The 14,941-nt window shown below is 39.9% G+C and overlaps 1 protein-coding gene across 1 annotated transcript in view; it reads left to right on the top strand.

The window, feature by feature from the left end:
* PRMT3 (protein arginine methyltransferase 3) overlaps nt 1–14,941 on the top strand; it is a 98,271-nt gene that overhangs the window by 7,961 nt on the left and 75,369 nt on the right. The window contains exons 4-8 of the mRNA XM_038406245.2: nt 4,307–4,356; nt 5,902–6,004; nt 8,691–8,844; nt 10,728–10,872; nt 14,477–14,542. Coding sequence (XP_038262173.1) covers nt 4,307–4,356; nt 5,902–6,004; nt 8,691–8,844; nt 10,728–10,872; nt 14,477–14,542 — 518 coding nt within the window. The remainder of the gene's footprint in view (nt 1–4,306; nt 4,357–5,901; nt 6,005–8,690; nt 8,845–10,727; nt 10,873–14,476; nt 14,543–14,941) is intronic.

Here is a 14,941-nt window from a genome sequence, read left to right as displayed (position 1 = left end):
TACTAAGTTATTACAGTGGTAATAAGAACCTAGATAGGGAGGTATTGATAGGCATGTGCTGTTCAGGAAACACAGCAATAGACATAAAGGTGGAGGAATAGCATTGTATATTAATGACGAGGTAGACCGTACAGAAATTAGAAGTGATGGAATACATAAAATGGAATCTATGGGTTCAAATTTACTTTGGGGAAGAAAGGTGACAGAGGTTCCATGGGATAGAGTTTGGGGTCTGTAACACTGGTTTTCATGTGGATAGAGACCTCTTCAATATTTTTAATGAAATAAATACTCTGGGAATTGTTTGATAATGGGAAAATTTTAATTTCCCATCTTTAGATTGGAGGACAAGTGCTACTAATAATGGTAAGGCCCAGATATTCTGACCCTTCTGACCTTAGTATCTATGAATCTATATTCTTGGATGTGATAGCTGACACACCAAATAGTCACCAAACCAACAAGATTTAATATTCGTAAGTAATGATGACCTCACAAAAGCATTGGTTGTAGAGAACAACCTTGGTTCAAGAGATCATGAGTTAATTCAGTTTAAGATAAATGGAAGGATAAGCAAAATAGGTCTGCAACTGCCCTTGATTTTAAGAGGACAGACTTTACAAAAATTAGGTAAGTGGACTTGAGTGTGAAGAATTCAAGGATTTGAATATGGAGGAGGCTTTGAATTAGTTTCTGCAACTTTGACTTAAAAGTTTCAGAAGCCTGCATGCCAAGCAAAGTGGGGGTTGAGAGGGAATGTAGGGAAGGGTTGCAGATGTTACAGGGATCTCAAACAAGTTATTAAGAGAGCTTGCAAGTAATGAAAGAAGGGATGGATCAGTCAGGAAAGCTACCTCTTGAAGGTCAGGAAGTATGGTGGGGGTGTGAGAAAGTGATGACTGCCAAAAGCCAAGCGGAATTGGATCTTACAAAGGAAATTAAAACCAATAGTAAAAGATTTTTTAACAATATAAATAAAAAGAAAACACCACTAAGCACTGAGGATGGGATGGAGATTAAAGTAATTTAAGTATGGCTCAACACCTACACTAATACTTTGCCTCAGTTTTTAAGAAGAGTAATCAGGAGTTTGGGGGCGGTGGCAGGGTGACTAATGGGGATATAGAAGTAGAAATTACCACATCTGAGATGGAAGCCAAACTCAAACAGCTTAATGGGACCAAATCAGGGAGCCTGGATAATCTCCATCCAATAATAAAGGAACTACCACATGAAATTGCAAGCCCAATATCAAGGATTTTTATTGAATTCGTGAACTTGAAGATGGTGTCCTATGACTGCAAAATTTCAAATATAGTACCTATATTAAGAAGGGGGGGGTGATCTGGGAAACTACAGGCAAATTAGTTTGACCTCAATTCTGTACAAGGTCGTAGAACAAATTTTGAAAGAGAGAGTAGTTAAGGATACAGAAATAAATGCAAGTGGGGTAAAATATAACATACTTTTACAAAGGGTAGATTGCTTCAAACCAGTTATCTTCTCAAAGAAAGATGAGGTTGATTTTCTAGACAAAAGAAATACAATAGATCCAATCTACTTGGATTTCAGTAAAGCATTTGCTACAGTTCCATATGGGAAATAATAGTTAAATTGGGGAAGATAGGGATTAATACAAGAATCAAAAGGCAGAACTGGGTAAAGGGGAGACTACAATGGGTCATGCTGAAAGGTGAACTGTCAGGCTTGAGAGAGGGTACTGGTAGAGTTCCTCAAAGGCTGGTCCTGGGGCCAGTCTTATTTAATACTTTCATTCATGAACTTGGCCCAAAAAGTGGTGGTGTGCTAATAAAATTTGTGGTTGTCGCAATGTTGGGAGATAACTCCAGTATGGAGGAGGACTGGAATATCCTACAAAAGTGGTCTCCAACCTTTTTATGCCCAAGATCACTTTTTGAATTTAAGGGCAACCCAGGATCTACCTCGCCTCTTCCCCGAGGCCCCGCCCCTTCCCCAAAGCCCTCCGCCCCGTCACTTGCTCTCTGCCACCCTCACTCACTTTCACCGGGATGGGGTAGTGGGTTGGGGTTCAGGAGAGGGTGTGGGCTCTGGGCTGGGGCCGAGAGGTTTGCAGTGTGGGAGGGGGGGCTCTGAGCTGTGCCTGGGGCAGGGGGTTAGGGTGCAGGAGGTGGTATGGGGTGCTGGCTCTGGGAGGGGGTCAGGGCTGGGGTTCAGGGTGCAGGAGGGGGTTCAGGGTGCTGGCTCCGGGAAGGGACTGGGAGTTGGGTTGTGACCTCCTGCCAGGCAGCCCTTACCTCTGGTGACTCCTGGTTGGCGATGCAGCGAGGCTAAGGCATGCTCCCTGCCTACCCCAGCCCCATGCCACTCCCGGAAGGGGCCAATGCACCCCGGGGCCCCTAAGGCGGGCGGCCAGCGGCATGTGGCTCTGCGCGCTACCCCTCTCTGCAAGCACTGCCTCTGCAGTTCCCATTGGCCACAGCTCACCGTTCATGGGAGCTGCGGGAGCGGTGCTTGCAGGCAGAAGCAGGGTGCGGCGGGAGACCCCTTGCCCCTCTGCCCCGGGGCCGTGGGGTGTGCTGTCTGCTTCCAGGAGTGGCGTGGGGCTGGGTCAGGCATGGAGCCTGTCATGTAGCCCCACTGCGCCACCAGAGATTGCGATTGACTGGGAAAGCCTCTAGGATTGACCAGTCAGTCAGGTTCAACTGGTTGGTGACCACTGTCATACAAGATCTGGGTGATCTTGAAAACTGAAGTAATAGAAATTGGATGAAATTTAATAGTTCAGTGTGAAAGATGCACTTGGGCATTAACAACAAGAATTTTTGCTATAAGCTGGGGACATATCTGTTGAAAGTGACTGAGAAGGAGAAAGACATGGGTATATTCTTCTGTCACAGGATGACTGTGAGCTGCCAATGTGATGCAGCCGTGAAAAAAGGCTTCTGCAATCCTAGGATGCATCAGACGAGATATTTACAGTAGAGACAGGGAAGTGTTTGTATTCTTACACAAGGCACTGATGAGAGCTCATCTGGAATACTTCGTGTAATTCTGGTCTCTCCTGTTTAAGAAAGATGATTTTAAACTGGAACAGGTGCAGAGAAGGGCTACCAGTATGAACAGAAGAATGGAGAACCTATCTTATGAGAGGAGACTTAAGGAGCTTTGCTTGTTTAGCCTTACCAAAGGAAGGCTAAGGGGACGTATGATTGGTTTCTCCAGATGCATCAGAGCGATAAATACCAGGGAGCGAGAGGAGTTATTTAAGTTAAGGGCCAATGTTAGCCCAAGAACAAATGGATATAAACTATCCATCAATAAGTTTAGGTTTGAAATTTGATGAAGGTTTCTAACCATCAGAGGAATAAAGTTCTGGAACAACCTTCCAATGGGAGTTGTGGAGGCAAAAAACCTATCTTGTTTTAACACTGAGCTTGATAAATTTGTGGGAGGTCAGATAGGTCATATGCCATTGTAGGCAATCTGTGACTGCTATTAGCAAATATCTCAGTCATCGGCGGTGGAACTCTAGATGGGGAGGGCTCTGAGTTATGACGGAGAATTATTTCCCAGGTATCTATCTGCTGGGTTTTGCCCACATGTTCGAGGTTTAACTGATCGCTATATAGGTAGGGGAAGGAATTTCCTCCCAGGTCAGATTGACAGACGGGGGTCGGCAGTGGGAGGGGAGGCCTTTCATCTTTCTTTCTCTGCAGCATGGGTCACTTGCTGGTTTGAACTAGAGTAAATGATGGATTAATATAGCAACCTAATGGAATAGTTCTGTTGCTGTCATCATATAGCGAACATGGGATATGTTTAAACCACTTTTGTTACTGTGCTACATAGCCAGTTTAAGGGATTGTTTGTCATAAATTAGTCCTAGCTGACAGAGTTTATTCAATAATTAAAAGCTGCTAATGTGTATCAAAATTGTCATGGGATACCAGCATTTATACTCAGGTTTCTAGCCAAAGACTCTTACTATCGATGTTACTGTAGATGTTGCTGCCTTTCTCAGCAAGCCAGGTGGAAAGCTGTTTGCTAAGTGACGGAATTCCCTGTTAGATAAGCTATGTTTACATGTGTTCGGTTTTTAGTGTGTTGCAAATATAAACTGAAGACTGAATAAAAGTATCTGACACTTAAGTCCTGAAGAAAAATATCAGAATAATGTAGATGGCAAATGAAGGTAGGAACACTGCACTAATTAATAGTGTGCACCCCTGGGAACACTGGCCAATTGAACAACTAATTAACATTTGCACTATTGTAAAATATGTGATTTTTTTTTATTGTTATGTGAGCTTTTTTTCTTTTTCAGCACTTGAGTTTTATGGATACATTAAGCTAATAAACTTTGTTAGAGTGAAGGTAAGTGGACAGTTTATTACTTCAATTTTTTACTTTGTGCATGGGAAAAACAAATATTTTGAGTGTGTTTTTATGGAATAATTCTATATTAAGTCTCTAGAAATGGTGGAAATTGTTTTAAAATTTATAAACCAATTTATGCAGATCTCTGAGCAGCTTAAGTGGCTTTTAGTTTTTATTTAGTAAAATTCACTTTAAATAAATGAAAAATATTTTAAAATTGAGACTCAAGATGTATTCATTCCAGGGCAATATTTCTGGTCTCCTATAAAGTCCAAATAATTGGCCTTCATGTGGTTGTGCTGCATATTGGGGTTTGATGAAATGATTGGAATTTACCTACCAGTCTGGCCCCAGCTGGAGTAACAGCTGCTGCTCTATTCAGTTTAGGGAGGGGGTTTCCTTGCACTGGATCCATGTCTGTGCAGAATCATTCTCTGGTAGTTAAGGTTAGATTACATGAGGTGGGTAGAAAGTGCAAAAGGAGAGAACCCAAAGTATGACTGGAAGTATAGCTTCCTTCTAATTTGATTGTTTCAGGCCCTGTCTCTGTTCTACTGATGTCAGGATATCTGGTTCAGAGCTGTAGTAGGGGCCGCTTCATGTACCTGTGTTCACTACAACTTATAAACATGTTGTAACTCTTTCTCTGATTCAGTTTAGTTTTAGCATGGATGGGGTCTTACACAACTTTTTGAAACCTGTAATGCCCGGGCATGTTTTCATCTTCAGGTTGTATGGACTGGTTAGTTAGTTGCATCTTACTGTTCGTCCTGTGAGGTAGGTAATGGTTGTGATGTTGCAAATGCAGAAACTGATGTTTCGAGCCTGATTTTTCCCCTCAAGATGTGCTGAACATATACAGCTAATTAGAGCTGTGAGGCTCAGCACTTGTAAAAACTGGGCTCTAAGTGACTTGCTCCAAGTCACAGTTGTTGTCAGAACCAGATTTAGAATCCAGAAGTATCTTTCTCTACTTCAGAGTTCTCAACCAGTGACCCTGGGCCCCCTGGGGGGCTGCGAGCAGGTTTCAGGGGGTCCTTAAGCAGGATTGGCATTAGACTCACTGTGACTCAGGGAAGAAAGCCCCTGCCATGCGGGGCTGAAGCCTGGGCCCCCAAGCCCTGCCACTTGAGGCTGAAGCTGAAGCCTGAGCAGCTTAGCTTTGCGGGGCCATTGTGGCATGGGGCCCTGGGCAATTGCCCTGCTTGCTACCCCTTAATGCCAGCCCTGGCTTTTATATGCAGAAAAACAGTTGTTGTGGAACAAGTAGGGCCTGGAGGTTTTATAGCGTGTTGTGGGGGCCTCAGAAAGAAAAAGGTTAAGAACCTCTGCTCTATGTCATGTTGCTAAGTAATGCTTCTCTCTCAGCTTTTGCTACAAGGTTATTTTAATAAGTCATTTAGACACTCATAGCCCAGGTGATTTTAATGATGGAGAAAAGTGAAAGTAACTTACTTAAGTCTTGTAGTTCACTTTTTAAACTAAGGTCCTATGATTTTTAAGAACCTTATTTCACATGCTCATTTAACTTTTTTTGTCTAGAAACCAACTGCAGAATACTTGAATTCTCTCAGCAGCCCACTGCCTTGGGAGGAAGAGAAGTACTTGAAACCAGAGCTAGAAGATGATCTGTTACTTCAGTTTGGTAAGACTTTTCAATCAGAGTATAGCCTTACTAGAACAATAAGTGACCTCGCCCCTTTCATAGTTTAGTACATCACAGGTGAGACAATATCCCTAGTTGTAGATGGGCTAGATTTACATTTCCCAGGGCAATGGACTATCCAAAATGTTCAAATGAAGTGATCTATGAATATTTTTTTTTAAGGATACAAAAGTAATAATAATAATTAATAAAAAAAAAAGTATGAACAGATTGGGGAGGGAGTGTCATTCTTAACTCTAAATGTTTATGGAATTTCCATTCTTATGCTGCAGCAAAACATCATCTTTAAATATTACATTTGGGTACTTAAAATTAATCCGATCACCTACAAATAAACACATTAGAGGAAGTAATCTGTGTAATCGAAAACTACTTCACATTTTATATTGGTTATCTTTCATTGGGTACCTAACAAACACAATAATATGACAAAATTATACATTTGTATTTTCACCTTGGAGTTCTGATGACCTATATAAATCACTTGAGTTTATCTCTCACGACTTGTATTCTTCCTCCACTTTCCCAATACTATTTTGTCACTCACTTGGCGCATCTTTCCTTCATTTAAATTGTAAGGTCTGGTGTTTTTTGGTTTTTTTTTGGGCGGGGACCATGTCCTTCTATGTTTGTACGCTACTTAGCACAAGGGGGGCCCAGTCTTAATTAGAACTTTCTGTACTGCAGTAGCACCCAAGATAGGGAATGGGGGATTGTTTCCCTTTCCTAACCAACTCATAGTAGGGAGTTTTCTGACTGTACCGCTTACTTGCAATGTGATCCTCGAGCAAGTTGCCAAGGGCCAGATTTCCAGAGGTGCTGTGTACTCACAGCTCCATTTGATGCTTTTAGGAGTTGGAGGTGCTCAGCACTTCAGAAAATCATGCTATAAATGTGTCTCTCTCTTTCATCTATTGGGTAAAATGAGTATTTACCTACCAGCCGGGGTATGATTTTTAAATCCAATTATTCCTGTTACTAGACATTATTCTCTCTCTATATCTCTAGTTCATTTTTTTAGAACATCCAAACTATATCTAGAGAAAGCTACGATTTTGCTGTTGATCTACTGAAGTAACTTCCAAGCTGCTTGACAAAACCTAAATAAGAAGGCTCTCTCCCGGTCTTCAGGAGCAATGTCCTGTTCTTCATGACCATCTTACCAATGGCTTGTCATGGCTTTGACATCCACTTCAATCCTGTTCTGTGGCTTTATTTGTGCTTTACTGTGTATCTCCATTGTAAATTTTTTGATGGTTTCTAACATGTTCCATGCTTGCGCGCTCTCCCTCTCCCCCTCGGCGGTTTTCTGACCTGCATCCTCCTCCTGATCCTCATGTTGGGGACTGCCTTTAGGGAAGGGATACTGATTTTGTTTCCTGTTTTGAGTGGTGTGGAAGCATTATTTCCCCCATCCTCCATGACCCTAACCGGTTCTAGACATAGGCGTGGGAACTAGGGATACAAGGGGTGCTGCCGGACCCCCAGGTTTTGTGCCGGGTCCTGGCCGCTGGCCCTGTGCCCAGGGTCCCATCTGCTGCTGGCCCTGTGCCCAGGGCTCTGCCCTGGGGTCCCGGTGGCCACCCCCAGCTGTGGTCCCAGCCTCAGCTCCCTTACTTCTGTCTGTATCTTCCCTCACCCCCGTCCTCCTGGAGCCATGGCCTGGTCCTGGCCCCAGCTCTGGGGAGAAGTGGCATGGATAGGAGTAAAGGGTGTGAAGTAAAAATTTTGGAGATCACTGGCTTTCAGCACCCACACTGTAAAAAGTGTTCCAGTGTCACTGGTTCTAGAAGATCTGTTGCCACAGCTCTTGTTGGCCTTGTGCAATGCCCCTTAGATAAGCATAGCTTCATTAGATCAAAACAAAGGTGTATTTGGTCCCTAAATCCAAGCTTATTTTCTCTGCAGTGCTTCTGGCTAGTCAAGGAAGACAAGCCAGAGGATCCGTGTGCTCTACCATGCAAGAGACTAAATTACGATAACCCCATCTCCCAGTGGGGTGGGATCTAATCCTTCATTATTGACATCCAGTGGGAGTTATGCCCGCTTAGTTCAGCGGGTGCAAGGTTGGACCTATGTTTTGAAGTCAAGGCACTATTTTAATAATATACTTACCTATGGATCTCAAAGCATCTCACACATTTTTATTAAGCCCCACAACAGCCCTGAGGGATGAGTTTGAAGGGCTATGAATATATTGTTTGTCACATGCTAGCTATGAAAGCCTTCATCTTGTAGAACATCTTGTCTTTTGAGTTAATAGCCCTTCTAGCTCTTGGCTAAGGTAATTGGCAAACCAAGGTGTATCACCTTTATTAGCTTCAGCTAAAGAGAATGTCTGATTTGTTAAATCATGAAGACTAGTATTCAGACACATTTGAAAGGTAGATTTTTTTGGGTATTGGTGTTAAGGGCCCACCTCCTCCATGCTCACTTATGGTAAGTGTTATTTATGTTATGTTATTTATGTTATGATAAGTGTTTCTTGCTCTGCAAGTAGTCCTATCCATGAAGATACTTGTGGAATAACATACTATTTAATAAATGAAGGTAGCAGCATCAGGCACTTAATTTATCCTTATATAGATATATTTATACATATCTGTAATTAGGTAATGCTGTCAGTTGACAGTGGTGGATGACATTTGTTGTTCTATTTCATTAGACATAGAGGATCTTTATGATTCTACAAACATCTCATACCCCAATGGATTAAGTGATAACACAGCGATCCTCGAACAGTTGAAATGTACAGAACACAGAGCAAAGCTTGCAGAAACAGCATTAGCCAGAGCTCAAGAAGATCTTCAGAAAATGAGGTAAGATGTTTTTGAATGAAGCTTTTTCTGAAGCAGAGTTGTGGATGGTAGACAGAAATGTGTGCAGGTAATACTAGCAGTCAGTAGACACTCAAGCTGCAGAATTCAAGTGCAAGTTAGCACCATCAGGACATTAGTCTTATCTGTGTGTTTTCCCTCTGTTTGTAAATAGCGTCGGTTGTGGTGTTTTGAAAATATTGCAAGTTAAAGCACAACTAAATTGACTAAATGTCTAGACAAAACTCCTGAGCCATGAAACAGATTTCTTCCCCTTCCCCCTCCCTAAGCCATCAATAGTGGAATCAAATTCTGGTGTTGTGGAATTCTCATTGAAAATTTCTTTCCTTCCACTGCTCCCTTATCCCCAAACTAAAATCTAGGGAGTACAAGCAAGAATATATCAGCTGATATTAACTTTGTTGTGCATGTTAACTTTAAATCATGAAGTTTTACAATATGTCGTGGTGCAGCTGCATAAATATGAAGGAATTGGTGTCTCCTGGAATTTATGAAATCCTGCCAAATTGTTAGTTCAAGATGACAACTGCAGCCACTCCAGTTGCAGCAATCAAAGACATTGGAAAGATGAAGCATTAATCTACCTTGAATCACCCTTATTTAAGAAATTATGGTTGCTGCTTGTTGACGGATGCAGTTAGAATCCTAGGACTGAAAGGGACCTTGAGAGGTCATCTAGTTCAGTTCCCTGCCCTACTCATGGTAGGACTAAGTATTGTTCAGACCATCCCTGACAGGTGTTTGTCTAACCTGCTCTTAAAAATCCCCAATGATGGAGATTCCACAACCCCCTAGGCAATTTATTCCAGTGCTTAAGCACTTTGACTGTTAGGAAGTTTTTCCAAATGTCCAACCTAATCTTCCCTTGTTGCAATTTTAAGCCCATTGCTTCTTGTCCTTTCCTCAGAGGTTAAGGAGAAAAATTTACCTCCCTCCTCCTTATAACAACTTTTATGTACTTGAAAATTGTTATCATGTCCCCTCTCAGTCTTCCCTTCTCCAGACTAAACAAACCCAATTTTTTCAATCTTTTCTCATAGGTCATGTTTTCTAGACCTTTAATCATTTTTGTTGCTCTTCTCTGGACTTTCTTCAGTTTGTCCACATCTTTCCTGAAGTGTGGCACCCAGAACTGGATGCAATAATTCAGTTGAGGCCTCATAAGTGTGGAGTAGAATGGAAGAATTACTTCTTGTCTTGCTTACAACACGCCTACTAATACATTTCAGAATTATGTTGGTTTTTTTTTTTTTTTTTGCAGTAGTGTTACACTGTTGACTTATATTTAGCTTGTGATTCGGGATGACCCCCAGATCCCTTTCAGGAGTACTCCTTCCTACAGTCATTTCCCATTTTGTGTGAGCACAGTTGATTGCTCCTTCCTAAGGGGAATACTTTGCATTTGTCCTTATTGAATTTCATCCTGTTTACTTCAGACCATTTCTCCAGTTTGTCCAGATCATTTTGAGTTTTAATTCTATCCTTTAATTCATTTAATTTCATTAATTTAAAAAAAAAAAAAACCCTAACGAAATTTAAATCAGGTTGTAAGTGGGTGCTTTTCCAACATAGATGGAGGGTGTAGGGATAGCAGGATAGATAAATGAAACACAGCAAACTTCACACTGCTGGAATTTAGTGTCTAAAATGTGGAAGAAATGCAGGTGTCGAAATGCAGAGAATAGCAAATCATGCAGCAGCTTCTCAGAGCCAGTAGGGGGAGTTTCAGCACAGTTAAGTCATAATGGAGTTTCAGTGTTGCAAAAGGCCTCTGCAGTCTGCATTCCTTATCTCCTCTCAGCTCCCCCCTTCTTTTTTATGGTCCCGTAAACATGTCTCAAGGGTATGTTTCAAATTGATTACAGAGAATTTGCACAGGATTTTGTGATGAACGCAGATGTCGGAAGCAGCTTGTCGTCATCTAGCGCCATTGCGGAACTCCGGGAGGATGAGGATGGCGTTTACTTCAGTTCATATGGGCATTATGGGATACACGAAGAGATGCTAAAGGTTAGAAAGTCAGCACAAATGCATCTTACTCATAACTAGGAAGGAAAAATGGAATGAAAAAAACCTATGTGCCCGTAAATATACGCTGCAGAGTAGCTGCATTTTTAACCCTTCCAGTGCTTAATAGTTTATCCTGGGAGCTAGAGTGAAAGAATCACAAAAAAGAGCTAATATTTTCAGCTGCCATTCTATCTAGATCCCTGTCATATACATTTTTGACTGTACCAGAAACACTAGAAATTTAATAAAAGTATATTGAGATTACAGGTATACTTGATTGCTAGTAAGAAAATATTCATCTCTAATATCTGTAACATAATCTGTTCTTGCTGCTTTTTTTTCTTTTTCTGTAGAAATGTGAATGAATTCTGTACACTACTATAGGATATAAACAGTAAATGTCCTTCATTTTTTATTCTGCTCTTTAGACAAAAATTTAGCAAGCAAAAACCCACACTAAACCTTTAAATGCTTTGTCTGCCAATTTATGTAGTAGTTCAGAAATTATTTGAACTCCATTTAGTGTATCGATAAGCATTATATTGAACAGTTACTAGGATTGTCTAAATATTATTTAAAAATGGAAAATATATTTAAAAGAGCATATCCAGAACTCTTCAAAAAACAAACAAAAATCCTTTCATCCTGAATGTTAACTTAATTTTATAAGTGACTTTTATTTTAACCCAAAATCTTTAGTACCGGCTCTCTGAAAAAAGATGATTATGTAGTGTACAAGGACAGGAATTTGTTGCTCTGAAATCTCATAAAGCAATTCTGCAATTTCATAATAAAGAAAGAACATGGGTATCTAAACAAAATCAACTAAAATATGAAGCCATAAGGTACATTCACTCTTGTATAGCATAGGTAGCAGATTTAGGCTTCCTGTTTTCTGAAACATTTGCTGGTCCTAGCCTCAGAAAAATCCTCTGCATCTGTTTTATGGTACATTTGAACAGCATTGAGCAGCCAATGTGGGTTTTATGGAGCATTCTTGCAGAAATGCTTTTGTGGCACAGGTGTCTGTGGATACAGACAGTAATATGCTTTCCAAAATGAAAAGCACAGTGGTGAAGAGGTGTGTACAGAACTTGGAAACAATCAGTTTTAATCAGATTTGCCTCAGCACTGTATGTCTGGCAGACTAACAAAATGACTTTTAAATATGGGGCTAGAGGTTTGTTTGTTTGTTTATTTATTTATTTATTTATTTATTTATTTTAAAGTCAGTCACACACACAAAATCTGAAATCATAAGCTCTAAATTACTTTGTCAGACTGGGGTAAAAACCCAACCATTTTGTCGATATGAACAGTTCATAGTACCTTGGTTTGGAGCTATACTAAAAGATCCTGAACCTCTGAAGAACTGATAGTTTTATAGTTTGTGATAAATCTTTCTATTTCACTGGCTTCAGGAAACTTTTGTGATGTTAAAATCCCTTTAATAACATCTGATTTCTGCCCATTAAAACGTGGAAAATACCTGAGTTATGGCGTGTGTAAGTTCTTGTATATGCTTGGTTTTTAGGTCCAAATGACCCCAACACATACAAACTTTTTTTTGCTTAAGTTTTTATTATTGTGAGATTTTTACATTAAAAATAATGGCTCATTAAATTGAAGTGATAGCAAACTTTTTGTTAAATTAATCCTAAATCTGCTTCTAACATGTTTTATCGGTTTAAAAAAAAACCCAAAACCCAGCAACCACTCACACAAAAAACATGCTCATTTTTTTGTCCTCTAAGTTGGCCCTGGCAGGTCAGTGTTGTTTATGCTGTCCCCTCCCATAGTATTTCAGAGGACAGGAGGATTGCTATTTGAAACTGATAGTGTACTTTATTTAAAAATTGCTTGAAGAGTGTCTGTCTGTCTGATAATAACTTACTTATTTTTCAGCTTATTGTACTGAAAGGTTGGATGGGAGGAGAGAAGGAATTGATGAATAGAGACCCAAAATGAATGACTGAAGCTCATTCAAGCAGCAGTGCATGTAGTAAAGACAGCAGTTGGAATACTATTGATTAAGTTGGGGCAGTGCTGAAGCAGCGTGATAGGTGAGGCTGAAAGCTTTCCAGCTGACTGCTTTCTCGATTTGATGCTGAACCTTTTGAATTCTTTGTGGTTTCAGCAAATCCAGTATTTCAGTGCTGCTGAGAGCATAAAAAAAATCCTAAATCCTTAGAATCTGCCCTCATAACAAACCAATAAAATTTTAGATGATCCTAACAAAAGTTTTTATAATTCATAATTTTATCAAAACCAGTGCAAAGCTGTGATTCTTTCAACATTTTATTAAACTATCCCATTCTTGTAGTGATTTTTTTTCTTTCAAATATTGATTTTTTTGTGAAGAACTGACTTACCTTAAATTAAAATGGAGCTCACTGGAATCTAAATTTTTTTAATAAAAGTTTGCTCGCTTATGCTTTACTCTTAACCTTTTCTTTTTATGAGTAAATTTATTTTGCTTATCTAAAAAAAATAAACTGTGTTGGCTGATAGAGAAATTAATATTATGGAAGATAAAAGAATAATTTCTTGATCCTTTATCATCTAATGGTGCAGTACGGACTTTTCATGCATGCACTAGGGTTCAGCTCTCTTCTTCAGCACAGTATTGTTTTTAGACTGTCCAAGACAGAGCCATAAATAGTTAGTTAGAATCATGGCTTTTTAATTTCCTTTTCATTCACTCTCACTTGATTCTTTGGCCGTTGCAAAAGGAACTCTAAAACAGATGGCTTACTGTCCCTTTGAGTGCCTACGCATATAAAGAGCATCAGTGTTAGCTCGCTGGTAAGTTGAGCTGCTCTGCCAGCTCACATACTAATCCACTACAGATATTCCAGTAAGTATGCTTGAGAGCCTGCCAGCTCTTTGGGGGATGTTGAGTTAGTGCTTGGTCATTGCTTCTGAACTTTAGTATTTCATAGTGTGTGTTGTGCAGCTTCAATGATTTATTTTTCATCTTACAGTTTGTAGGTTTCTATGTATTTGCAGTTAAATATGTGTCCAGAAGCGAAACAGGGTAATCTTTTATCAGGACCTGATCAATAGCTTCTTTAAAACCAAAGCAAGAAGTTTGGGTTATGCAATCAGTTTGGTTTTAGTGTATATTTTCACTACATGCATTCATGCCCCAGATGTCAAGGTAGATACCTCAGGTAGATGACTGTTCGATTATGTTGATCAAGTATTACCTTTTAGTTATCAGTGCTGCTGGGAAGAGTAGGGAATAAGTATAAAACAGACACTTTAAAATGTGAAGCTCATTGAAACACGTTAAATCCGAACAAAAATCACAAGTAGCTGCTTACTTTCAGAATTAGAACTATATATAATATCGAACGTGGATGGTTTTGTTACTGCCTGGCACAGTTTGTAGCAACCCAACTTGTCTTTGCTTCATAAACAATGTACAATCTGAAGAATCGTATGGGAAATCCTGAAATTACATTGGTGGTTGTCCCCCTGTGGCTTTTCAATGTGTAGAGCATATTGATTAGTCAATATTGATTAGTCAATATTTTCTTAGAAATGACTATTTAAAAAAGACTGTCACATGTACATAACTGTGTTTATGCTTAATTTATAGGATAAAGTGCGTACTGAAAGCTATCGTGATTTTGTATACAAAAACCCACACATCTTCAAGGGCAAGGTAAGCAAAACGGCTCAGAAGCTGTAATATTTCTGCAGTCCATGATTCTCTCATGCAGTAGAACCCTCTTTGGTTTGGATGTCTGCTTGCTCTGGGGATGGAGTATCACTGACAGGTTTGATTTAATGTACTCTGGCTTTATTGCGTGGAAGAGTGTTATTCAACTGCTGGAGGGTGCAGACTGCTGATAACAGAAATGCTGATCAGTGTTGTTATTGTTCTTAATGCTGTCTTGGAGTGTTCATTAATTATGATGACATGTCTAAGGTAAACCTTTCTTGTCCAGTATTTTAAGCAGAATCTATTTTGGACAGATTCTATTTACAGCAATTCAAGTGAAATTTTAACCTACATCTGGCATCATAAAAATCCCAGTGCAATTAGTATTGGGAAAGGGTT

The sequence above is a fragment of the Dermochelys coriacea genome, chromosome 6 (genome assembly GCF_009764565.3).
Source record: "Dermochelys coriacea isolate rDerCor1 chromosome 6, rDerCor1.pri.v4, whole genome shotgun sequence".
In the NCBI taxonomy this organism is placed as follows: Eukaryota; Metazoa; Chordata; order Testudines; family Dermochelyidae; genus Dermochelys; species Dermochelys coriacea.
Note: the sequence above shows the minus strand (reverse complement) of the source record. Positions and strands in the feature narration are given on the sequence as shown.